Genomic DNA, 27,804 nt, shown 5'->3' with positions numbered 1-27,804 from the left:
TAAAACCATCGAAAAACATTGGGTGGACGGTAAAACAAGGTTCAGCCTCTGGCATCCAGACTAAGTGCCCTTCGTGGTATCAGCCTTTTGGAAATTTGACATGAAATTTTTGAAACATGGAACTCGATCAGCTGACACTAACTATTTCATAAGATATGACACTGAACACTAATTCAAAGCCCACTAGCTTTGTCATCACGTATTGTGTATGACTTGGTGGAATGCCTACGTATATACTGGTAGCTGTTGTGCAAAGTTCCTATAGTACTCTTATACAAACCTGTACCAGTCACCTCGTAATGATCAGACATTTACTCGAGTGTTATGTCATTACTAATTGTATAACTCTTAGACAAATCAGTAGTTTTGAACTAAGTAAATGTGATATCCATGGTATTGCATTAATTCTATTGTCTTGAATGGATTTTAACTGCTTTTTATTACTTTTCAATTGGAATCAGTACAAACCACTTCCATATAGTGCCTAATTTGAAAACGACTCTCTCAAAATGCTACATTTCCATTGCGCCTGACAGTGTTGCTTGGAACATTGTTTTGGCTATTAAAAGAAAGATGCACTCTCACCTCCTCCTTTGCCTCCTCTGTTACTGTTCCCATCAGTGATGCTATCGCTACCTCTTCTGGTTGGCCAGTAGAGGGAGCCATACGGATGTCCTCCAAGAACGTCATTGTTGAGCCCAATCCCGCCGAAGGATCCATGTCCTGCACCAGAGTCGCCACTGGCTGAGGTGCGCCCACTCCCAGCAGTCTCAGACAGCGTGGAGTCTGGCCTATCTCCTCCAGAACACGTCATCTTCGACCCAATTTCCATGTCCAGAAATGATACCTCAGCATCAATGAAATCTGCGGACAGGGTTGCTCCAAATTTCACATCCAGGGAACCAACGGTAAGAACGGCCCCCATGTCAGTCTCAAAGTACCATTGACTTCCTGCATACAGCACGACACTTCCGAATGTGAATTCACCTGATACACCAGCCGTCACGTTGTAGTCTACTTCTGACTTCGACATGGCCGATGGAGAAACCTTCAGAGTGCGACCCTCCGTCAACACAAGGTCATGCACTCCCAGCATGCTGCCCCTCAGATCTAAAGCAGTGTGAACTGACCCTTGACCTGCAATGAAGGTCAGGGGTGAGAAAGTGATGACCCCGCCCTGGTCAATCTCCAGGTTTACGTTGGTTGTGACGTGTGTTTGATTTTCTCCAAGAGTCTGCTCGTAGAGAACAATGTGGTTAGAGTGAACGTGCAGGAGACCGGTGCCATCTCCGACGACCCTCCTGAGATCAAGGGATCTTGAGAGGTTATCATCAAGCATCTGAAACAGCACGTTGTCATTCAACTCTAGGGTATCAAGAGAGCCTGCAGTCCAGGTCTCATTCAGAGTGAAGTACAGATGAGTCTGGAGGTTACTGTTGTCAACTATGAGTTTCTCCAGGTAACCAGAGCCTTCACCGCCATACCAATTAAGGTATATGGATCCTGGACCCCCTTTGCTACCTGCACCGGAACCACCTGCAGCACTGTAGGTTCCCGAGTATTCAAAGGAAGACAAGGCGTAGATTCCAATGCGTCCACCACCACCACTCCCACAAAGTGATGAGCTGGTAGGGCCCCCCTCTGCAGAGATGTGGCCTGTTCCAGTGAGTGACCGTCCAGCAGTGAGCCATATGGATCCACCACTTCCCCCACCCTCATCCGAGGCTGCCCCATTGGCAACCAGTGCGCCATCCACTCTGATGTTGTCACTCGCTACCAGGATTGTAGCTCCCCCAGAGCCTCCGGAACCAGCGCCTCCTCGCAGTCCGTGCAGGGTAGGTTCGTAGATGGTCCCAAATGATGGAGAGGCACGAGAAGAATCTACACCATCTGCCAGTCCTCCTGGACCGCCGTAGCCACCGCCACCGCATCCTTCAGCCAGTGATTCCTCCAGGCTCCGACCTGTGACGCTGATCTGTGCTCCATCCTCTACATGAAGCTCACTGGTCTGAATGTGGTAGAAGTCTGACTCAATCTCTGCCCCCCTCTTGAGATGCAAGAGTCCTCCCCTCAATGCAAGGCCCCCTTGGGTGCTGAATACGGCATCTCTCTTCAGAGTCAGGGATGTAAAAAAGTACTCGCCGGGATCGGAGACAGGCACAAAGCCGGTTCCATTGCGTCGAACGACATAACTCGAGTTTGTAAACTGCAGCACGCCGTCACTTTCCACAGCAATATTTTCCACAGCCAATCTTCCAGCAGCGTTCAGTGAGGTTTGATCAATTGAGAGGTTGGCAGGGAAGGTGAGTGTTCCCATCTGCTCGACCTCAAAGTTCCACTGAGTCACCGAATGCTCATCACTCTGGAATGATGTGTCGACCTGCACAACTTGTCCATCTTTAACCAAGACTGTGGCAGACTTGTCCCCAAGGTGGGAGCCAACAGCCATTGCTGATGAGGACTCAAGTTCAAGGATGGCATACCCTATTCAACAAATGAATAGAAACGACTTTCTTACAATCAATTCGCTTCTTTACTCAAGGCATTTCACAACATAATCAGGCTGGATGCAAAGTTATCCATTTTGTATACATGAGGAAATTTCCCAGGTACACACAATGATTATTGGAGTTCTTTGAGTATAAAGCTCCTGTAAGATGTTTCGATTTGTATTCCGTTTTTGATCATCAAAAAATCAGCGCCATGAGCACTGAAAAGTGGACCTGTGCACTACACAAGTAGCCACTACATATCATTATCATTATTATTATCCTGAAAAGCCTAAGCTCCTTTGGCCTTTAACACCATAACCTTACAGCCCACACAAACCACATCTCAAATGCAGCCAAACTAGGCAATGTTCTCATCATTTCTACTAACATTTCACCTAAAAAAACCCTGCGGTATACGAGCTGAATTTTGCAAAATGGTTCCTATGTTGCTGCAATACATCAGCCAAGTTAATATTACGGCAGATGAATGATTACCAGTTACATGATAGTGCAGAATAAGTTTAGCATAATAGGGGGCCTACCTCTTATATCTGCTTCATCAAATTCAAAGTCTCCAGATACAAGTATGGTAGAAGCTTGCTTTGGGGTGCTGCTCGTCCGTTGGCCATCAACCACAAGTCTTTGCCTTGGGATCCCAACCAGATTGTCGGTGACATAGAGAGTTCCAGCTGCTCCACTGTAAGTCTGTGGCTCATTAACTTCACTGTTGCCTCCAGCTAGGTCAATGTCACCAGCAAAACTGAGCCTGATGAATTATACAAAGAGAATTTCAAGTAGGATATAACATTGAATTGGGAAAGATGTACACTGTACCATGTTGGATATTGGATCCAAGAGCAGAGAGTCAAACAATATGAAACAAAACATGGCCTAAGTAATCTGAGGGAAGATTCTACTACAGTCAGCACACAGCTACTGATGGTTTCCAAAATATACTTCCTAACGAAGCTCACCATTCCAACAACTCTTCCTTTTTCTTTTTCGCTTTCTTTGAGGGGGTAGGGAATTTGAAACATCAGTACCTCTTCATAAAATACATCATCTACATTCTTTATTTGGAGCACTTTTTACTTTCAAACACACTGGGACCAGTCGTTGCAACCTTCTAAACTATGCCTTCCCTCTATAAAGATTATAATCATGGTGACTGACAAACACTATAGTACAATTGAAATACAGAGCTTTTACATCAGTCGACCAATGACACACACATACACACACACAAACAGAAATAAATAAAACAAAACAAAACAAAACAAAAATGAACCTATTCTGCATGTAGAGTGCTATTCTTCCCCCTGATCCTCCACCACCGATGCCTGCTCCAGCCCCTCCTATGGCACGTATTGTACCAACACCAATCACGTCCTGGGCCTGGATGTATATCCCACCACCGCTACCTCCTCCGCTGTCTCCAGTTCCTGATCCCCCATCCACTGATATTAAACCTGACAAAATGGATAGACAGAGTACACTTAAAGAGTTTGATTGCAAAAACGAGTTAACTCCGTATTTGCTAATTTGAGATATTTCGGATTGAACTGCTGAAAAAAAACCTAAAGAAAATAATAAGATAACATGAGACAGTTTTGATCATAACTTCAAGAATATTCCTTGTAATGTAACTTGTTACTGCAGATTTAACAGGAATAGCGCCACCTTGTGGTCGAATCTAAAAATGCATCACAGTATCTCACTAGTATAATAGGCAGTACATAGAAACAGAGGAGAGGACTTGGCTAACAGAAGCAGGGAGGGATGCTGTGATTGTGACCCGGGGGAGGCGCACAATCTTTCAACCTGCTTTTCCCACTTTGTACCGCTTTTCCACCTTTTCACCTTTTCTGCTCGGTAATTATGTAAGGATGTAGAACAGACAGGAAGTGAAGAATTCATCGTGTTGACCTTCATTGATGCTCGATCGTGTCTCAAGTGTCCAAGTGTAGAAAATAGTGAGTCAGACGTGAAACGATGCATTAAAGAACACAGTGGACAATACCACAGCACAGTTACTTGATTGTGATTCGCTGCAAGTTTGTGAGTACCGTACCGTGCCAGAGCAGCGCAAGTGTGTACAGAGCATCAGTGTGTGTGATGATCGGATGATGAAGTGTGAATGGAAGTGGAAATCGGGAGACGGATCGGCGGAAGAGTGGCGTGATAAGAAAGAGCCAACCCAAGATTACACAAGGTGCCCGGGTATCATACATTACAGCATATAAGAGTCAGTAGCAATAACCAGCAGCTACATAACTAGTGAGGAACCCTTGGAAAGGTAATATCTACTGTATTATGCCCAGCAGAACTAATTTGGCACTATCAACTTAATTTGAATATGACACCACTAAATGATGACTTATATCAAATGAATCTTGTACACTTGATTACAAAATAACCACTAAACTTAGTTTCAACAACCATTAACCAATCAATTACATACTATTAGTGTGTATACCTACACCTGAGGAGTCTGCAAAGTAGAAATATAATATTATGGACTTTTTAATGTTTGTGTGTGGCACATAAAGTCTAGCTGAAGGGAAAGAGTCTTGCAATCTTCATCTTTTGTTTTCTAATCTTATCGTCATCTAAAACATTTGAAATGAAAGACAAGAACAGAAAAATTGCCTTGGCCTTTTATTACACAATAAACATTTTGTACAATGCTGTCAATCCAAATACAAACTTGTCTAAAAGATTAGTGGTTTTGAATTCAATATTTGTACAAACAGCTGAAATCTTGCACAGAGATGAAACGTGATTTCAGAAGTATGGAAAATTGTTAAGAACGTAAATCAGAGCATTCGTTACTTAGAAATCTCACAAGCATTCTTTCGTGTATTTCATTGCATGGCAATCAAAGAGCATATGGATCAGTAGGTAAAATCCTTATACTCATTACATGAAGGGGGTATGATTGTTCAGTGCAAATTCTTCATTTTTTAGTTTATATTAGATACCTCTAAAAGTATCAATATCAAACATAAGGAAAATGATGCATTACTTTCAAAGCAGATGATTAACTACGCATGTATAAAGATGTAAAATCATGGCGGGTGTGTGTCAAGTCTGTGTGTTGGGAAAGGTGTTGTGTAGGAAAATTGAAGCAAATAGAGGGATATCCGTACATGACATTCGCTCCTGCAACAATTGCTACCCTTATATTTTCTCCAAGAAATTAGGGTCAGAGTTGGAGTTGTGGTAGGGTTTGGGGCTTAGTTTGATGTGTGGATTAGGATTAGGGTTACGGAATTATGTTTGCGGGCAGAAGGTATGTTTGGCATACTGAGCAGATATTTCATTGGAGAAATTGGCACAGGAGCAAATATTATGGAAAAGAATGGAGAGTAAGATGTTTGGCATAGATAACACCACCAAACCCTGTACTACACACATCATAACCATTACCATCAATTGATGCTGATCCGCTCAGAGTGATTGACAGAAATCCTCCGCCATCTCCTCCATATCCTACTGTCCCATCACCTCCCCTGCTGCCCCCAACGCTGGGCATGAGGACGTCTCCGTACCCCGGACCACCAGGAAGTGTTTCACCCATCCGTGACCCACCGAGGCCGCCATGTCCTCCACCAGTCCCATTCTAGCAAAGAGCAATGCCAAGAGAAAGGCCATGTAAAACATATTACAGATTTCTAATCATTAAGCTATTAAACTGTTTAAACTGATTGGAGGCTGTCAGTGATATCAACACAAATGGTAGTACTTGCTCAGGGTGATCTGTTTATTTGTTGAGAGTACCGCTGATATATAATTTTTTCTTTTTAATTTCATGGTGGAAAGCAAAGGAGAGAAAAATGCAAAACAGTGTTTCAAATTTGGGAAAAGCTTTAAATATCTGTAGTGGCAGGAAAGTGAGCATATTGGGAAATTAAACTGATCAAATCCACGTCTTCTGTCTTCAATAATTTACCATATCAATGGCATGAGGTACACTGTATGTTGTAGGTAGAATGAAAATGTACATTTCAAGTGTCGAGGTTTTGGTGAACATACCATCCCAGCACCTGGTCCCTCCGTAGAGAAGCTGCCACTTCCCCCTGTCAGATCAATGGAACTTCCTGGATGCAGAGCAATCTCGTTGCCCTCCAAAATTAAGGAGGGAACGCGGAGGACGCCCCCATAGTCCACTTGTAGCCGTCCCACAGACAGCCTGGCTGGTCGATCTGCTGCCACAGAGGTGTCAAAGGAAAGAGCTGCGTGCTCCTGGATGACAATTGACGCCAGGTTGTAGACTCCACGCTCCGAGATGAAAGTGTATTCGCCCCCGACATTCACTGCTGTGCGAGCAAGGGGTGAGAGGGAGAGCGTCTGGCCGGAACCGACGATGAGCTCAAACATGTTTGTCAAGGTTCCTGCAGGTTAGGGAGTTCACACAAACAGTGCATTGACTATCTCATGATGTGCAAAGGACATACAGACGTTACATTGTTGTGTTGTGCAGGATGGCCAAGAAAGTATTACTACTACTTATTTTGTTCTATTGATCAGAAGGTGTGAATACACATATTTCGAGAACTAGAATCATTTGTTTGAAAAAAAAAAAACACTTTAAATATGCATTTTCTTTCATGTCTAACTTGTCATACATTGCTACTTGTATGAGTGCACAACTGACAAATATATATCGAAATTTGGAAGGTGCCCTTGTAGAAGCCTGATATTTCTTTATGAGTACAATTCACTGAGATTTATATTCAAGCCGTTAGGAAATATGAAATCCTAAAGTTTTTTACATGTTGTATAATATGTGACCCGCTACAACAAAAGGATCCTACAGTCGCTGACGGGCGAGCCAATCATGGCCCAGAAAAATGCTATTTTCAGGCCTTTCCTTTGATCATTTATCTCCAAAATTTTGGCAGATGATAGAAGATACATTAGACAACAAAATTATGTTAAAAACAGAAATCCAAACGTTTTGACAGATTTTGTTGAATTGACTTTAAACTCGATTTTCTCGGCTCACCCGTCAGCGACTTTAGGATCCTTTTGTTGTAGCGGGTCACATAATGTTCTTCCATGTTTCCTGAGTCAGATCACAGGATGATTGATTGCTTTTGAAAAGTTTACATATTAGGAGTTTCCCTGAGAATTTAATAAATTACATAAATGAATACCAGTAGCATACATAACTTATGCAGAATTTACCTGAAAATTGATTGCTAGGTCCCATGAACATGACACTGTACGGAAGTCTCAGCTCTCCGTCCGACTCAACGTCAAAGCTGCAGTGAAAGATTGAGCTGTGTTGCTGTGCCTCGACGCTCAGGATCATGCCGTCGTGGACGTCAATGGTACATGACGAATCACTATCCAGGATGTCTACAACCATGGCAACATCCTCTCCTACTGCTTGCAAGATAACACCATTGCGTACGCTGAGTTTCGAGAAAACGTGGGGTTCTTCCAGCGTCTCATTGAGTATGGTCAGAAGTGGCGAGGGTGAAAGAGCACCATCATTGTCAATGTAAAGCTCTCTCCTGGTAGTGATTCCCAACGATGTCCAAACGAATGCAGTGCCTGAAGCTCCAGCTTGGTTGTTCACTGCAGTGCTGCCACCATGAACAATAAAGCTGCCAGTAAATTGACTCTCTGAAGTTAGGAAGAGAGCAACCCGGCCCCCTCCTCCACCTCCGCCACCAACATCTCCCCCACTTCCGCCTGCAGCCCTCACTGATCCTGACCCAGACATTGACTGTGTAGATATATGAAGCGCTCCTGCACTGCCACCACCACTCGTACCATTCGCAGAAAGGCCATCGACACTGATGGTACCATCCAGTCTTAAATGTTCTGATTCTATGGACACCAGACCTCCACCTGTTCCTCCAGTCCCACTACTTCCATCACCTCCACCACTTCCAAACTCTTTTGTGCCATACAGACTCCCTATGACTAGAGGAGATGTGCTTGCACTACTGGAAGAGGTACCCCCAGCACCACCATGACACGCACCTGAGCCACTGCCTGGGTCAGACACACCTGGACAAAGACCCTGTCCTGACTCGTAGCCACCTCCGTCACCTGAGATTTGCCCGCCGTATTCCACGTCTAGGATCGGCGTTGTTATCTGAAGCCACCCGCCCCTTATCGAAGCCCCATACCTGACATGAAGCTCTGACACGAGAATGAGACGAACAGCTGTGCTGGTTGAGAGCGCACATTCAAGCTCTGAATGGCCATGCAACTGAATTGTACTAACTGATAGTGTTCCCTGCGGATCTACAAAGAGGTATTCACCTCCAGTACCATAGGCAGCAGTGTGGGCTGTGGGATCTATCAACACACTGGCACCTGCACCAATGGTGAGAGAACTCACATCAGTCAAGCGGCCAGAGAGTCTTAACGAAGTGTCCATTGCATGGGACGATCTAATGTAGACTACAGGTGGCAGTGCTAGTTCTGCATGCTCTCCAATGGTAACTGCACAGGAGAGATAGTAGGTTGTGGATGTGGCTTGGGTCTTTGCAAGAAATAGTTTCTGATCATCAATGATGTGGATGGCGCAGGTCCTGTCCCCGTCCAGTTCTCGAACTGTGATCCTTGCACTGGGAGGGGTCTCCAGCTGGAGCTGAGCATTTCCTTTCATCACAAGCATGTCTAAGGAAGTGTGATCTTCTGAGGAATCAAAGACAGTCACGCTGCTTGTTGCCGCTCCACCATTGTCCACAGTCAAAGATGCTGTATCTGCTAATGAGTTAGTGATGTAGATTGTTCCTGCAGCACCATTGCTTTTACCCACCCCACCAAATGCTGTTAGAACTCCATAAAATCCTGCACTCTGGGAAGAAGCGGTTGCGATTCGCCCTCCTCCAGCTCCTGATGAAGAACTGCCACTCCCTGCTCCTCCATTAGCGCTAACACTTCCATGACCACTGAAGTCTCCTCCGACCATCAGTGAGATACTTCCTCCAGATCCTCCTCCAACATCAGGAAAACCATCCTGACCATTGGCAGAAATCCTACCATCAAGCACCAAATTCCCCTCGACCTGCAACATGACAGCACCTCCTCCTCTTGTAGATATGCCATTGTCAGCTCGGACACCACTTCCAGGTTCTTGGGGTATGTAACTGGCCCCATATGTGTTGCCTACAGAACCACTGAATGCACCCCCTTGGCCACCGTGACTAGCTCCTGATCTTGAGTCTGGAGGACTTCCAATGCCATCCACGAAGCCCTGAGAGTCAACGGACACAACGGCGCCTCTCGAGATGAAGGCCTCCTTGCAATAAATGGAGAGTGAGGTAGAATCTGCAGCGGGAGGAAGATCGGAAGTCAGCATCGAGTCTTCTCGTATTTGCAACTCCTGAGTGTAGACGGTAAGAGTTCCTCCCACACTGAGGTGTGCCTGTACTCCAATTTGAACGCTGCTCACATTAAGTGCTTGGGTCTCACTCATGTGACCTACAATTGCTCCATCAAGAACGTGAAGAGATGCTGCTCGTCTGAGGTCAATTGAGGTCACTTGGAGATCACCAGATATTAGAGCACTTCCACCATTAGCAAGGACAAGCTGATTTGTTGACAGAGTTCCTCTCAGATTCAAACACAGTTGAACAGAACACGAAATTGCAGTATTGTTTGGAAGAAGCAGAGTGCTGTTTTCACTAACATCAAAGGAGCATTGGGTACCAAGGTGTTGATCATGTGCACGCTCGACTTCAAGGAGTGCATTGCTGGTGACAAATACTTGTCCAGTTGAATCTCCATGTAGTGTTGAAATAGATAGTTTTGAACTTACTTCTAGCTGGTATCCAGAGGTAATGTGAAGATTGTCGATTCTTCGAAGGTTTCCTAATGCAGCCTGTTCTAGCTTTGTTGCTCTTGGTGTGTGCCCAGAGAGGATCAGCTCAGTTTGTTCACGTGAATCTTGTATGAAGACGGTCCCAGTAGAGCCATCCTCAGAGCCATCCCCACCATCAACAACAATGGAACCATCAAAGTCATACTTGTCTTCACTGAGATGAATAGCAATACGGCCTCCACTTCCACCACCACCAGACCCAGACAAAACATCCCCTCCTTGACTGGACAGCATTCCAAAGCCTTGCAAACACGGTGTTTCGATGAGGATGCTACCACCGCTTCCCCCTCCATGTCCAGGAGAAGTTGCATCAGCACCATCCACCGAAATTATGCCATCAACCACCATGCAGTCAAGAATCTGTATCATAATTTGGCCTCCCCCTGGCGATCCATATCCTGGTGCTCCACAAGCCCTTGGACTGATGATGCTTCCAAAGGGAGGTTCAGTAGCCAGTCCACCATACCCACCATGGCTGCCCCCAGAGTTCACAGCAGTGGAGGGAGAGTGTGCTAACCCAGCACCATTGCCATCTATTCTTCCTCCGGGATAAACATACAGGCTTGTAGCTGTGATCCCAGTCAGCACTGTTCCATTGACATTTCCTTGTAATGAGATGAAAGCACCTCCATGGACGGTGACAGACTCAAAGGTGAAGGATCCCGTTGGCAAAGAGCAGTTCTGGCCTGACAGAAGTGTTAAATGTCCACTTGTTGGACATTCTATATTCTCTAGCAAGTTTCCAGAGGGCTCCAGTGTAGGATGTGCCATTGTGAGGTTAAAAGTTGAGGGGTCAAACTGGGCTCCAAACAGTGTTTCAAATACTGCAAAATCAAGGTGAAGTTCCTCGTTGGTTGGGTCACACCTTGAGGATGCCCGAAAGACACCGTTTTGGTATATGTGAAACTCATTGATCCGCAGGGTTCCAATCTCCGTCGTAAGCAACCCTGTCTCGGCTGGGTAACTTGCCAAGAAGGAACCTCCATTCCGGACATCAACACGTCCATCCTGGATGCCATCAATGGCTCCACAGAGATCCAGGGTAATGCCACCTCTCAGAGTTAAGTGAGAGGGTACTCGCACCACACTCCCAGGGTCAATCACCACGCTGGCTGCTAGATCGACTTCTGTCTGCATCCCAAAGACACAGGGGGGAGAACTGCAAGTGCCGATGTTTAATATGACACCATCAAAAGTGTGTACAGTGCCAGATCGATCTCCTATCATGGTGCCTGTGTCGATGTCAGATGGACCTGTATACGGACTCCTATGAATATTCATGTTACCTCCTTCTCTGACGATCAAGGTCTCAAGACTGAACGAGGGGTTCTCCAGGAATAGTTGGGCAGATCGTTCTGTTTGTTTATTGCAATTTTCGACGACAATCTGCAATTAAAAAAAATAAAACGTAAATGTGCATTAATCACACATCTACACGTCCCAAGAAGTAAATTCATTGAGTTGTCAATGGTAGTTTTAGGCATGTTTTTTTTTTTCCAGTTGACAGTGGTATCATTTGCATGGCAGTTGTCTTATGCATAAAATGTCATGCCAGTTTCATGAAAAACTTTACTAACACACATGTAAAACCTCAAGATTGTTAAAGCATTCACGTCCCCTAAATGAACTTTAATACTTTCGACATTTTTAGGCAGGATGACAATGGATCTTTTACGGTCCCAACAGGATAACATTATCATTGAGAGGGTGATTTTCAATCTTATCTAATTTCACAATATTGTTGTTCTCCTGTTGTTTCTACATGAATACTTTAATTCATCACATATGCACCTCTCTGAGTAAAATTCCTTTTTATTCTAATCTAGTCACCCCCAAAGTTTTATTATCTAATGCTAGGGTTACAATGCCACCACAAGCACTGAAATGCTATGATAGCAGTCGAGGTAGTCTATATGTAGGTACATACAAATATGCAGTGCGTGCTGCAACGATTATGATAAGTGACCTGCCACGTCAAAAGGATCCAAAGGTTGCTGACAGCTGACTTGAGAAAAGCAAGTTTAAAGTGAGATCATCCAAATCGGTTAAAACCATTGACTTTCTGTTTTTGATGTAATTTTATAGTCTAATGTTTCATCTATCATCTGCCAAAAGTTAGATGGTAAATGATCAAAGGAAAGGGAAGGAATAAGTGTTTCTCTAGGCCATGATTTTTCAAGACTCATCCTCAACAATTAAAATAAAACCTGTTCAATTCAATCCAATCTAATCCAATCCAATCCAATTCAATTCAATTTATTTCAATTCAGTTCAATTCAATTTATTTCAATTCAGTTCAATTCAATTCAATCCAATTTATTTCAATTTAGTTCAATTCAATTCAATCCAATCCAATCCAATCCAATCCAATTCAATTCAATTCAATTCAATTCAATTCAATTCAATTCAATTCAATGCAATGCAATGCAATGAAATTCAAGACCTACATTATAGACCAGACTTCCCATCTCCTCCCTCCTCAGCAGAGTAATACCAGCTCCGCCAGACTGGTGTCCGAACCCTCCACACGACACCGGGGTGTTCTCCACAGCACCGTCTGCATAGAAAACAGTGATCATGCCACCACTCCCTCCACCACCGGTGTACGTGGATCCATCCTGGTAACCGTCTCCTCCGCTAGCATCGATGACACCTTGAGACACAGTGAATGGTCGAGAATATCATGTGACTAATCAACACCAAAGTCTGATACAGCTCCCAAACCTAGTCTAATTAATGTACGGCTAAATTTGTCATAATCTTTTCTTCGAAATGAACATTACATGTCTTTTTTCTCAACATTCTTTCAGAAGACTTTCACTCGACAGCTAAAGTGACCGCAAGACAATTAAGGTGTTGAATAAATCAGCTCTGAAGTTTAAATACAACCAAGCATGTGGGACATACAGCAATAAAGGATTTCAACTTGATTTGTAAGTTCAAATCATATTGCTACGGCATGTCTCAAATTGCCAAAAAGTTTTGAAATGAGGAAGTATTCTAAGACTTTAAAATTTACAGAGGATAAGATTTACAACTTTGAATTTTTGAATGATGTCATATTTTCTTCTTTTTCTTTTGGCTAATTAACCTTGTTTTGTATTTGACACATTTTATGTCCATTTACAGTTATCAATATACAGAGTACGTCATGCAAATTGATTGATCGATTGATTGACTGATTGATTGATTTTTATTTCTGCCTTTTTCCAAATCACACATAACAAAAGAATACACATATTTAGAAATTAAAGTTACATGACATTTAAGCAAGCATATACTGTCTTGCAAATTAATTCAAGGTACATATACACACACACTATGAACATGACAGTATTCGATGTATAAGACGTGTAGCATATCATTCACACAAAAAAAGTTCGGAGGCGAATCGTTAAATCAACACTTGTAGAGTATGTAGATAATTGATTATTCATTCGGAGTATATCACGTCATTTCATTAAGCGAATTTAAAAAAAAAAAGAATATAACAGAGGGGATTTGAATAAATTGATTTTTAAAATTCAATATTTTTTGGTTATTATAATAAAAGAAAAGCAGGAGACCGCGATCATAAGCAGCAGCTTGACATGGATCGAGGCCTTGGGGTAAAATTTGAGACTTAAAATCGATTTACATATCTGTATAACGGACGTGTCTACAAAAATAGAATCAAATGGACATGCTGATACAATAATCTGAAGTTGAATGGAAGTTTGTTAATATGAAGGCAGCAGGGTTGTTCAAAAATTGTGTGAAAGAACATCCGTCACAAAATCAGATGGCAACAGTCCGTCAGGTTCTTTTGGTACGTAGATCGAGATACAACTGACATGGTACATTTTTTCCTCACAGAATGCTGTGCCTTACCTGTGGAATACATGTAAGAAGTGGCAACAAGAAAGATACTACCCCCAGATCCTCCACCCGAATGTAAGTGGATATACGGCATAGTGGCGCTTGCTCCTCTGTGAAACAAATAAAATATGGAAATAATTAAGCACTCTGTGTTCCTACAATGTAAGTTTCCTACTGCAAAACATCCCAACAACAAATCAGAACATTACTTTGGTTGGGGATTGAGTAAACAAGCAAAATGGGAAAGATAAAGGCACTTGGCATTTCTAAGTTTCTTACTCCAAGCATATCAGCAAGAAATCAGAACTTTACTTTGGTTATAGGGATTGAGTTTTCAGACTGGACCCTAAATCTTATTCATATTTATATCTGTAGACAACTTTCTGGTTGACACAGAAACTTGTATCCTTTTCAGCTATTAAAAGTTCTGATTTCCCACTCAAGTTGTTTCTCATACATGTAGGTGCTGACATAAGATTTGATTAACTCCCATTGTAGGCAGGATTCAATTAAGGCTCATCTGCATTGCTTTCCACACCTTTCTTCATCACAATTCCATATCATTAACCTATAATGTGGATGCAATCGCAAATCATTTCTCATCATATCAACTTTAATACCATAAGAGCAACTACCCTGGAAATTAGCGATTAATATCTCATCAATTTCAGGGATTTTCATTGCAACTAGATTAAATTGATAATACTAACTTTACAGACAATGAAACAATTCAAAAAGAATATTTCAAGTGTTCAAATAAGGATGTAGAGTACGGTGTACGATATATATTTTCATATTTGCGAATGATCTGTGTTTGTCACCATTCAACTGGCGACAGATGTGCAAACGAAGGTTAATTGACATCCTGACTGTTTTTCAGTATGGGTATGGACTTGTTTGCTGTGAGTGTATTACAAAACAGTATACTGATATCATAGATCAGTATATTGCTAGATATATTTCTGATATTTCTTATATTCATATTTGCTACATATATGTACTGATGGTTCAGTACAATACTGGCATACTAACTTCGCACTTATTGTTCCATGGTTGACGATGTCGGATGCCCTAATTTGCAGTGTTCCACCACCAGAGGGCGCTAGTCCAGTAATGCAGGAATCTTGGTTGTTTATAGTGGCTCTGCAGTGGCCTGCTTCACCGGGCAGTGTAGGTGAGGAGAAGCTTGTCCTTCTGTAGTCCAACAAACTCAATTCCACATTGGTTTCAACCCCATATCCTCCTTCTCCTCCGAGGCTTCCTCCAACACCAGGAGTAAAATCTAATCAACGCAGGAGAGCAAATAGACAACCTTTCATGCAAGTGATTTATGATTATGCTTTTTCTTGTCTATGTGCTTTAATACAGACATTTTTCTCTTTTCTCTATCAACATGTTAAGTTATAGTCACATGGGTCCCATTCCTTGACCATGGTCCCTCTCAAATTCCTTTCCACCATGATCAACAACTACTGAAGTTGGTTAACATCAACCTTTCTTTTTTTAGGAAGACAAAAATGATTGCTACAAAATGTACAAAAACTGTAGGTGCTATATTGAAACAATTGCACGATAAACACAGAACAGTAATAAACATCGAACTCTAGGAGGCTTTGGATCAGGTACACTAAAAGGATAAGACAGTGGTTGAAATATCATGTATATCTAGAGTTTCTTATGAATGCAGAAGGGTTCGATTCAATGATACCTGAAACACTGGTAACAGAATCAGGTCCCCCGTAGTCTACCGACAAAATGCCGGTATCTTCGACCATGATGCTATCTGCCACAATAGACAGGGAGCGTCCAACCAGCTGGCCTCCAGGAGATATGTTGATCTCTTTTGCCTCGAGGGTGAAAAGTTCATCATCATCAGAAACTGATATGACGCTACCGTGCTTGACGTTAAACACCTCAAACTTGACCGTGTTGGGCGTGACATCGGGCAGCGACGTTGCGCCTCGTCCCAATGAGAGCTGGGCATCGATGACTGTGGCAGTCGAGGCGCCCCCTAGAGCCCCATCGAGTGTGCTGTGACTGGATTGGAAGGTGACAACCTCAGGGAGTACGAGGGTCCCACCGTCATACAGCCGTAGATTCAGGGGCAGGTACGTCGGCGTCTGGAACAGGCGCACAAACTGATTTGGCCCAACGTGGAGGGTTCCAAATGTGTCAGACTTGTGAACGTCAGGTCCGACAAGGTTCCGAACCTCCAATGTCAATCCTTGGCTGTCGATTATCTCAAAGGCTAGGTGGGCGGATCCACACAGTGTCAGTTCTTCCAGAGAGAATTCTAGGGTATTTGGTACCACGGGTACCCAGGTCTTTGCACCCAACCTCTCTCCGTTTGTGTAGTCTTCTACCTCAGTCTGTTTGAAAAATAAAGGAACATGTTATCTGCAAAAGGATGGAGTCAGTTTGACAATTAATACCTACAATGTACAACTTTATATTATTCAGGCTATTCAACTGAATTGCCACAAATTGTATGCAGTCATAACTGGACACAGTAAGCCAGTTGATGGCTACTTTAATACAAATGTATGAACAATGGATCAGGTCAGGACATAGCATGAGTGTAGAAATCTAAGTGAAAACTAGAAATGTCGCTACGGCGACTGGTGTATGCCTCCACCATAATGCATGGTTCTCCTAATAGGTCTATAGTACAATGTCTTGACAATGTGTGATGACAGTTTCACACAATTGGCAAAATATTAAAATGACAGGTTTGCCACAAATGTGCTGAATGTTCACTTTCTTAGAACTAGGTTCAATTGGATGAATGATTAAAACGTCAGAGTGCAGGTATTGGGGGAAATGATGATTTTTACTTGACTTTTGACCCTTTTATAAGTTTATGCATTGAGTAATTTTCAAGGTATTGAGAAAAAGTTTAATTTCAGTATCAAATGGTAAAATAGTATTATCTAAACCTGGCCTTCGACCTTTGACCTCACAGTTCCAAAGAGAATCACTGTTAGGTAGAACATGCATAAATATGTAAGTTTCATGATAATACCTTGAGTTACTTTTGAGATATGGAGGAAGAAGTGCAATTTAGCACTTTCACTTGACCTTTGACCTTTTGACCTTTGACCTTTTGGCAAGAAACTTCCCAAAGAATATATATTGGGTTATACATGCATACATCAAGTTAAAAAAAAATCCTTCAGGCATTGCATAAATATAAGGAAAGTAGTGATATTTTGAGGAGTTGACCTTGACCTTTGACCCCCTGACCTTTGACCCATGACCCCCAACTTCCCTAGATAATCACTGCCCATCGGTACATGCATATATACTAAGTTCCATGAAGATACCTTGAACCATTTGCGAGATATGGAGAAAAACATGAAATTTCAACCTTTTTTTCACAAAATAACCTGTGACCTTTGACCTTTGACCCCGTGACCCTAAAATCCAAACAAAGTATCATCCCCCCAGGATATACCCTCATAACAAGTTTGATGCAAAACCACCTCACGGTTCTTGAGATATCGACAAAAACAAAATGGGACGGACGTACGGACGGACGGACGGACGGACGGACGACCCGAAAACATGCCTCCGGCCACTTCGTTGGCGGAGGCATAAAAAAACACCTTATCAATACTGCCTAATCCATTGGAAATATCTGACTGTCAAATGCTTGCACAGAGACGAATGCAATGCATAAGTCTACAGCAATGCTTCAAACTGAGGAACAATAGTCCCACATGCTACTCAAAATCATTCTTAACAGGACAAAACACAATGTCAAAATGATTTTCTTCCGGCATTAACAACAAAGAATTAATCGACAGATGAAAGACTGAAGATGAAAACAACCAGTCTTACGTCTCTGACATTCTGTCCATTGTTGTCGACAAGAAGACTGCCAATTCTCTGCGACGCCTCCGAGGACTCGCGAAACGTGTAAATGGTGCCTGCGGCCCCAGGCTCCTGGGAACTTGATGGCCCCCCGTAGGTGGCCATCTGTCCAATGAAGAAATTTTCCCAATAGTAGACCGCAATACGTCCTCCCCCTCCTCCACTTCCCTCTGTGCCATAGCCTGAATAAAGAAAATTTGAAATTTGGCAGGTGTATAGATAATCCTTTATCCTGTGATTAACCACTGAAATAAAATGCCACCTACATGCTCTATGATATAAGCTGGTCTGTCTGTTGAAAATGAGTATTATATCACTGTTGCACTCAGGAATAGCATATCAGTAGAAATCATTCACCTCAACTAAAATTGAAAGTCTCAGTAGAGTTAAGCCTAAAATTGTAAATTCACAAAATGGAGTGATAAAGCATCCAGAAACACTTTGGAAGTAAATTGCAGGCATGAACCATAAGTCCAGTGGTAATGATGTCTGCAACGTTTATCTACAATCTTAACCCATCTCTTCTAAAACTGTGCATGTGTACACTGTATCACATAATATATGAGGAACAAACATGCATCAGATGTATCAGATTAAGATCCTTTACACTGTGGCTTCAGGTCTATGAAATAGAAAATAGTTTACATGGATTCAATACATTGTACAAGCTGCAAACGTTAACTGAGATGTTTACTTCAATCTTTTTCATTACATTGTTTAATTGTAGTTGGTTTTTTTTATCCAGGTCAATCTAAACTTTACATGATCACCTAAAATCCATTAACCATTTCTGTAAGCGCTTGTCTGACTATCTATAACCGTCTCTCTGTAATTCTGCCCATCTGTCTTTGTGTGTATGAGGTCAATCCATCTGTAGGAATATATCCAAAATTCATTTCTCTCTGTTTCTCTTAACAAAAGGACCCGGTTACATCTCAATCTCCAACACATCTGTCCCAAGATACCTCTTCCTCCGTTGGCATGAATACTCCCAGAGCCTGCAAGCACCATCGTCTCTAGGAGGATGCTCCCTCCGCTTGCTCCCCCAGCACGACTGGGCCATGTTGGGTGCCCGGTATGATGCAGACCTGGGGCGCCATCACACTCAATGGATCCTACACAAGTGAATGCAACATCAAGTAAGAGATCTTCATTTGAAAATCAAAGCATCCTATGACATTACACAAATCATCCTAAATTGTGTAAAAAGTAGAAGTTTACAGCCAATAACAGAATATTGAATAAGTAAACATAACATGTGTTTGTGTGTGTGCACTTCATTCAAGAATTGTTGACAAAATAGGACGTATAATCGTCCTATTCCTTGTTCTATTCAGAATGTTTGATGCATGCACACACACTCTTTACACGATGGCTCTCTTTGATGTAAAACTACTCTAAGATACCTCAGCAAGCCATAGATCATAAACATCCACTTTATACGGTTAACATAACGAAAAACCACAGACGTAGCGTATACTGTAAGACATGTTATATTTGCAGCATGAAAATTTCGCGAATTGGAGCCGACGGCCTTTCTCACAGCATAAAATTTTTTGTGAATTGCCACTGGCATCCAATGCATATTGTGCAGGACAGAACTTTCGAACGCATTTAAATTTCTCGAATGTTGGCACTCACGAAATTCGCAAAATCAAAATGCACCCAAACATTCCTTGTTTTACAGTAGTCCTTTCATATCCAGCAAAGATCGTGCACTTTATGTTCAGACAAAATTGCTAATGACCATAACATGAGCAAACTATAGAAAACGAATCAGTCTTGGACAGTGTGCCTGAAGTGACCACACCCACCATCAATTGTGATTCTGTTTGAGGCCACGACGTGCAGAATACCCCCTCCTCTTACATCCTCGCTGCCACCAATGCTGCCGAAGTGAGATGGGCGGAGCATATCACCATAGGCCGCGCCCCCTAGATCGTCATTGGTGCTTCCGCCGGAACCACCGTGGCCTGCGCCAGAACTTCTGATGCCATGCCCACTACCTGAAATCACTGACTGAAAATGGGAAAAACAAATGACAAGAAAAATGTCTCGTATGTAATTGCCATTAAATTGTTGCCCGTGTTCCCACTTATGTTTGGGAAGTTTATATGCCTGTGACTAGTGTCCATTTATTAATTTTTTTATTCACTTTCCTATGTATATTGAATCACAAACAATGAGAATTTTATTTGATTACTCTGAATATATCATGATTGTTCAATCATTTTTCGCACGTATACATACACACACATCCACATGCATGCGCACACATACAGTACACACAAGTACTCCTCAAAAGGAAGACATACTAAAATTTTATGCCTGTGAATGTTCTCAGTCATCCATATGACTAGATTTACTGATATACTTCATGATATTAAAATGTTCCACTAACGGAGAAGAGTACAAATAAATGTGAGTCATGTGAGAATTGAATTCACAGTAGGCCTACACTGTACTTTATCCTCACGAATCTGCAAAGTGATGAAAATAGAGAGATGTTGGGATCATATCAAACACTTTTGTAAGGTTCTCAGTTGAGAAGGAGGTTGCTTTTCATAGAGATAGGCATGAGGAGCTGATTAGATTTAGCAATGGAAGATGAATGTAAAAGGATAGCCAAGAAATAGAAATGAAAACAACTGACAATGACATTTTAATGATAATGATAATGAATAACATTTATATACTTAGCGCTTAATACTGATGTTTCTAAGCGCATCAAATCGGGGAAAAAATAATATACACGTTTGTATATAACGTAAAAACAAAATACAGCATTATGTACATATTATGATAACGACAGCAACAACAACAACAGCAAAATTAAGGTTGTGTAAACAGATGAGTTTTCAACAATGACTTAAACCTATCAACATTTTCAGCGTTACAAATATAAAAAGGGAGTTTATTCCAAAGAAGTGGGGAAATAACTGAAAAGGCCCTATCACCATAACGTGTACAGGTGCGGGACCATATGATAATTGGAGAGTGGAGGAAGAACTGAGAGAACGGGTTGAAGTGGAGGAGCGGAAGGAAATTAAATCTTTAAGATATTAAGAATATGAGAATATGATTATCATCAATACTAGATGCCAACTATGTTACCGTGACATCCAGTATAAATGTAACTATCCTTAGAGTGCACTTCACCCACCATGTGATTCAGATCGACCACACCCAATTCTTCCACAGTGACTTCAGCTGCAGTGATGGTCAGATGGTCTGCTTGCAAGATGCCACCACTTTGGACGATGAAACGATTACCGTCGAGAGAAATGCCTTCCAGTCCGCCCTCCACCACCATCATGCCTCCGCCACGAATGATGATGGTGTCAAAAGCTAGAGTACGAACAACGTCTGTTGAGCCATTGGTGTAAGGCCTTCAACGAATCAAGGAAACATGCAGAAAAAAAAAAACATGTCAAAATCACTTGTGGTACAAAACCTCGACTAACAATGAATAAGTTCCTTTAAATGGATGCCTCGTTTAAGGCATGCAAAAGAATACTGTGGTCACCTAGAACACTCTTAACCATTGTACCAAAGACACACCAATTTGATTACTGCCTGGTAGATATTTCAGACAGCACTTTTCATCTACAACAAAAGATTGTTAGTTGTTGACAGATCTGATTCAGTGGCAAGCTGAACCAGACATGAACTACAGTGTGAATGTAATGACTACCTTTGGTATTGTTCTCCCAGCCAAAAGAGGAATCTGTTGATCATGGTTTCAGCATGCCAGCAAAAACTATAAAGATTCTTGCAGGATTTAAGGTACGTACTCGGGGAGAAATACTATCAACACAATGGGTGGCAGTGTTATTAATGAGGAAGTGTTGTGGATAGACAATAGACTATCAACCATAAGGTTCCTGATTCCAATCCATTCCCCATTTATACCCCTATGAAAAACACTTTTTTTTCTACTTTCCTGGTCCTCCCGAGGAGACATCTAGCCATTGGTTCTGTGTTGTTGTGTTTTTTTTTGCATCTGAACATTCAATGCTCTCTTAGGGGTAACAAATTGAAAAAGAAATCAATTCATATAGAAAAAATACAAAATTGTACATCAAATCAAATCCTTCTTAGCTTTCCAAGTCAACCACAAATTCTTGCAGCTAAAGCCTCTGCCTAACAACAGCCGATGGAGCTTTTGCTTTGACGATGTAATACACATAGAAACTACGAATGAAATGGCAAGATGACCCACCGGATGTTGACCACACCCCCTTGACCCACAGTGATATTCCTCACTCCATGCAGCTGACCATCCAGTTCAAAGGTCACATCGTGTATCTCGATGTCGGCAGGCAGGTGGAGGTCGCCATGGCGGTAGACGACGACATCCCAAGACGCGCGGGGATGAGAAGGTGGTAGATCGATGTGAAGATCCTGGAGAAAAGAGATTAAACTTATTTTTAGTATTATGTCCCACCACTCTCTCATATTCAAGCAATATATGTTAGCTATTCATCAAAGTGATGTAGCACAAGTAACATATCCTATTCACTGATTCCCTCCAACAGGTTGTGAGATCATGAAGACTGAATATAGAGTGCCATACACAGTCCACAAAAAATGGATTTAAAATCTGGTTATGGCTGTGGTCATATAAATCAGAGCAAAGCACCATAAAACAGATTCAAACAAAAAATAGAAATCAGAAACAACTTGTATGTTGACCTATCTCCCTCTCTCTCTATCTGCCAACTAATTGCTCTGTCTGTCTGATTGTCTGTTTGTTTGTCTCTATTCCAAGACCCTCTCTCTCTCTCTCTCTCTCTCTCACACATACAATCATCATACAATGTACCACAAAAATTACTGCCACCATCCTTCTCTTCTTCTTTTTCAAGCAGGCACTCAACCACACAGAATATTCATGTAAATTGCAACAGGACAAAGATTGTACACTCAGTGTCAGGCATTATATGTGTCCTCCATTTAACCCACTGGGAAGGACATATTTTGCTACAACACGCACTACCCATAAACACCTGCCTGAGTATACTCAGGATTCATCCTTCATGGTTTAAAGGTTATCGGATATATGTGGTACAAATAGTGGCCTAACTTCTGAATGCTGTACACACCTGATGTGAGCCGACATGAAACACTCCGCTATAGTCTCCAGAGCTTCTGCCTACAGAGATACTTGTATTCTGGTCCAGGGAGTCCCCTCCAGCTATGGCTAAGTGGGCACCACCTTGGAGATTGAGCTCGTCGAAGACAAACGGCTGCTCGTTGTAGGACGGCAGGAGCCACGTCCTGCAGCTCTCCTCGCTCGTTGTGATGTCGTAATCAGTGGTTTCCCGGAGTGGGCCCGGAGAGGCATGCCCATTGTCCACCGTCAGGGACCACCAGTCGCCGGTTTTGTCGTGGTGCATGACGGTGCCAGCACCTCCAGTCTCGTACCCACTGGCACCACCTGTGGCAAGTTTGGTGCCGTGGAAGGTGCTGTTGCCGACGTGGAAGGCAATGCGACCACCACCTCCTCCTCCACCGTGGGTTCCTCCACTACCACCACTGGCTGACACCGAGCCCTGTCCGCTGAATACCCCAGCTGTTGAAAAATCGAATCAAATTTCAGTGCTAATATTTGAGAGAGGTTTTTCAGTGGATAAGGCTTTTGTTCTGTCAGGAAAAAGAGAGAGTGTGAGAGAATCTTATTTCTTGGCAATACAATCATCGTAAGGAGAAGATAGGAGACAAGCAGACAGTATTCTCCTTAACTCAGTTATACAAATAAATGTTTGTCAATCCAAAGACACCTGCCCATGAAGTACGTTGAAAGATGTACAAGTATTGGGATGGCCCTCTGGCTTCAGAACCACGCTTCTCAGCCTTTTTTCCCCAGACCCACTTTGGCTTCTGCTATTTTTTTTTAGGCCCAATTAGATCAAATAGATCAAATAGATATTTTCATTTATATATTTTACGAATCATTTTTATTTCATTTTTGGCTGACATCACAGCCCACTTGAGAGATCTTCATGGCCCACTAGCTGAGCATTGGCTTTAGAAGAATAGCAATATATTGGATGCCTCATAAATTAAGAAGCACACATTTTTTTTCCATAAATGTTCCCAACAATAACTCTACAGTGCTAATTTTCTGGTAGGTCAGATATTTTGGTCAGAAGCACCATTTGCTTTAAGAGATGGAAAACTCTTTCAGCAGTATAAGATCTGCATTGTACATGTGCCATTTACCTGCTCAACATTTGATCAACTCCAAATCTGGTCTTATCGAAAGGGAAACCATTCATTTCATTTCCATCAATCTTCAAGGTGGCAATCAGTGTCCATTCATAACTTTTTGTTACTGCAAAATGAAAATGTTTTCAGAAATGTTTGCTGATACCGTCAACAAGAACGGAGCCTCCGCTTCCTCCACCATTTCGGCCACCGGTAGACGATGCACCATCTGCTAGAAGTTTGCCATTGAGGTCAATCTTCCTCGCACTCAAGGAGATGACACCCCCTCCATAGCCAATTGCTCCCTCATCGGTCTGCCCTCCACAGCTACCAAAGTCCCGGGGGTAAAACACAGACCCCCTGGGAGGAGCCGGGATGGACTGGTCATAGCTACGACCTCCAGTCCCACCAAGACTGCCACCGGATGATCCTGGAAGCAAAGAGAAATTAATTTAACAAGTACATGACCTAGTTAATCTCCAACTGCTAACAGGCAAAGTTATGAATTATGATCAGGGAGGTGTTTTTTTCCATGATACGTCAACTGGATCATATCATCAAAGTGTGATGTTGCAAGTTTGAATGACACAAACTCAGGTCACTCATGTCTGCTGTATATTTCTAAATCTTGTCCTGCTTTCTGGAAAATTGTGCGACATTCAGTGAACACAATTTTCTGTTTATTCAGTGTCAGGTGAATGATGGGAGATTTGGGGCTTTTGGAAGATATATGCAATTCATTTTCTTTTCAGGAGAATTAACTTTCATTTCTCATCAAAGTTTTCTGTCCAAGCCAGTAGCTGTCTTGTACAATACTATCTTAATATGAGTTACTGATTCAGAAACTGAAAAAGAAATATGTATGGACAGCAAAGAGGAATGACAGAATACCTGTGTTTCCGTGGTAACCGCTTTCAAAGTCTGTGGGCCTAACAGGACTCTGACCACTCACGTCGATGACCCCGGCGGAATCGACCTCTACAATTCGGCCTGCTGTCACGTCGATCCAATTTCCCTGCCAGAAAGAGGAAAAACTGAAGTTCCTACTCCAAATCTTCGAACAATTGTTCTTTGTGTTTAATACAAAGCTATCATAATAGTTACAGACTAGAGCGAGTATCGTTAAACCACACATCTGTGGTATCTAGGGAAATCTCCACTAGAAAAAAAAAAAAAAAAAAACATGTCTTACATACTGTTACATAACACCAGCAGCCCAATAGTCCCAAGTGGGAATATTCTATCATGTATAGCAGCCACAGAAGTAGAACCAAGGATACCTCCTTGGTAGAACGTTTATTTGTCGGCACGTCACACGAATACATAATTATATTTTTTTTCTCGCATTGTAGATGACTGGTAGATTGAAGTGGCTGCGTTCACCTGCAAAGATGTTCATACTATCAAATCGATGGAGAATTCAGACACAATGAACCATGCATAGCCAAGTACTTGAACTGCTAATGCTGTTTGTAGTGTAGCACTTTGTTTTGCTTCTGAATAACTTCCACATTCATATTTTGCTACTGTTCAATATGAGCACCAAGGTGACGACTAGTCCCCCCCCCCCCCTCTCCCACAACCATCAGCATGTCTCACCTGAAGTTGTCCACCTGGTAGAAGATGGAGAGAATCAGTGAGCTCCAGCGTCAAGGACGGACGGTCGACATCGTCAAACTCAAGAGAAGATTTGTAGTGAGAACTGAGCAGTCCGTCGGCAAGGATCCGCAGTGAGTTCATGCCTAGACTCTGGGCTGGGAGTCCCGCTGATCTCCCCTATTCAGACCATGATGCAAAATAAAGGATTTGGTTATCATGAAAGGAATGTAAGAGTGCATTAGAATCAGTCTTGTTTGCAGTCTTACATTATCTCTTGTATTAACCGGTCACTATGCAGAGGTGTGGCCTTATTGCCAGAGAATAAGGAGAATATATTTTCTTACACATCATACAAGTGGTAGATACAAACATGTAGCACACATAAAAACAGTGAACCACATAGAAATAGAATGGTAGTAGCAAGATTACATACACATTTTGTAATGATGAATGGAATTCATAAACAAGGACTAAGAGCATTTCTTTTTACAGATCCTTGTTTTCTCAAAGAACCTTATGGTAAAAAGAATTCTATAACAATATTGTGATTGCTGTAAAAAATAATTGGCATGTTCTTTCTTGACAGAATTATGCATTTAATGTCTGATAAACTTTTTTTTTTCTTTCAAAATAAGTAAGTTCAGTATTACTTGACAATGTCTATAATATACACACAATGACAGTACATTGAATGGGCTTACCTGATCTTGGACAAGGACTTGGAGTCCAGATCCAATGGTCAAATCCTGTACGTCATCAAGAGTTCCCTCCACATAGATCTTATCATGGACCAGGTCACTCAGATATGTTACTGAAAATACAGATGCCAAAGCCACATTTGTAAACATAAGATGGAAATCAGCTCACACATCGTAGTAAATAACTCTTCACAACCAACCTGCAAACAACAACAAAATATCACAACCTCTCCTTTGAGCTTTTTCCAAATTTTGGGATGGCTGAACAGATAATGTTATCTAGCTGTAATGTCTGCTTGCAGTTGAAGAAAAACTTAATCTACACATTTTCAGAGTTATGCTCTGATTACCACCAAACTAAGCAACACACTGAATATATTTCAATCTGAGGATATTTCATGGGTCTGAACTCTAATGTTTCTTGTTTTATATGAAGGCATTATTTAATATTCTAAAACTCTCAGATTGCATTTGATTGTTGTTATGCTTGATGAAAATTTGAATTAAAATGAAACACCCTTGAAATTATTATAGCATAAAGTTTGCAGAAGTGGAAAAACTACTGAACGAATCATGATAAGGCACCTCCAGGATCACAATAGCACCATACGCACCATTTGGAAGGCCCAGGAACGAGTTTCTGTAGCTCCTGAACGACACAGGAAACACAGAAGTTGAGTCAGAGATGTGCAGAGAAGCATCTGGAGTGATGTGCAAGAGACCAGAACCATCGCCGACAACTTCACTGCACCGGATCTCCCCTGCCTCATCGGAGGTACTCCCGAAGACCACGTGCGCATGACCTCTGACATCTAGGCACTCCAAACGCAAGGGCGGGTCGTCGGGATTGGCAAAGACGTACGTGCGACTGCTGTCCAGATCTCGATCGGCCGGCAGAAACTCCTGGATTGGCTGGAAATCTTTGTTGTCGATGAGGAGGGTTCCCTGGGTGACATTTGAGACGACCGTGGTGGTGTAAATGGTGCCCGCTGCACCCTGCTCCTGCTGGCTCTGGCCACCGTAGGCTTGCAGGACGCCGCGGAAGGTGTTTCTGACGGTTGCGTGCACCGCGATGCGTCCACCCGATCCACCACCTCCGATTTCCTACAAAAGTGTGTGCATGCAAGCCAGGCAAAGGTGTTTCAAATCTAGTGGAGTTCAGTTCATTATAAACCTCCTTACCAAAAACTTCTGTACATTGGAATATCCCATCCTCTTCAATGGC

At 42.3% G+C, this 27,804-nt stretch overlaps 2 protein-coding genes across 2 annotated transcripts in view; both read right to left on the bottom strand.

Moving 5' to 3' along the window:
* The window catches only part of LOC139739306 (uncharacterized), a 42,939-nt gene extending 28,507 nt beyond the window's left edge, over positions 1-14,432 (bottom strand). The window contains exons 1-8 of the mRNA XM_071649922.1: positions 14,212-14,432; positions 12,789-12,994; positions 7,683-11,727; positions 6,528-6,886; positions 5,922-6,114; positions 3,781-3,961; positions 3,035-3,258; positions 586-2,484 (exon numbers count right to left, since the gene is read on the bottom strand). Coding sequence (XP_071506023.1) covers positions 586-2,484; positions 3,035-3,258; positions 3,781-3,961; positions 5,922-6,114; positions 6,528-6,886; positions 7,683-11,727; positions 12,789-12,994; positions 14,212-14,293 — 7,189 coding nt within the window. The 5' untranslated portion in view covers positions 14,294-14,432. The remainder of the gene's footprint in view (positions 1-585; positions 2,485-3,034; positions 3,259-3,780; positions 3,962-5,921; positions 6,115-6,527; positions 6,887-7,682; positions 11,728-12,788; positions 12,995-14,211) is intronic.
* A 977-nt stretch (positions 14,433-15,409) lies between these two features.
* LOC139739305 (uncharacterized) overlaps positions 15,410-27,804 on the bottom strand; it is a 52,579-nt gene continuing 40,184 nt past the window's right edge. The window contains exons 31-43 of the mRNA XM_071649921.1: positions 27,194-27,683; positions 26,583-26,692; positions 25,882-26,058; positions 25,174-25,297; positions 24,449-24,712; positions 23,178-23,647; positions 22,295-22,476; positions 21,236-21,461; positions 19,887-20,091; positions 19,038-19,187; positions 18,040-18,254; positions 15,948-16,568; positions 15,410-15,481 (exon numbers count right to left, since the gene is read on the bottom strand). Of these exons, the coding sequence (XP_071506022.1) occupies positions 15,410-15,481; positions 15,948-16,568; positions 18,040-18,254; positions 19,038-19,187; positions 19,887-20,091; positions 21,236-21,461; positions 22,295-22,476; positions 23,178-23,647; positions 24,449-24,712; positions 25,174-25,297; positions 25,882-26,058; positions 26,583-26,692; positions 27,194-27,683 (3,306 nt within the window). The remainder of the gene's footprint in view (positions 15,482-15,947; positions 16,569-18,039; positions 18,255-19,037; positions 19,188-19,886; positions 20,092-21,235; positions 21,462-22,294; positions 22,477-23,177; positions 23,648-24,448; positions 24,713-25,173; positions 25,298-25,881; positions 26,059-26,582; positions 26,693-27,193; positions 27,684-27,804) is intronic.

Source organism: Diadema antillarum, unplaced genomic scaffold, assembly GCF_040938485.1.
Source record: "Diadema antillarum isolate AM-2024a unplaced genomic scaffold, OU_Dant_1.0 seq00000793_RagTag, whole genome shotgun sequence".
Classification (NCBI taxonomy): Eukaryota; Metazoa; Echinodermata; class Echinoidea; order Diadematoida; family Diadematidae; genus Diadema; species Diadema antillarum.
This window is presented reverse-complemented; position numbering and strand designations above follow the sequence as displayed.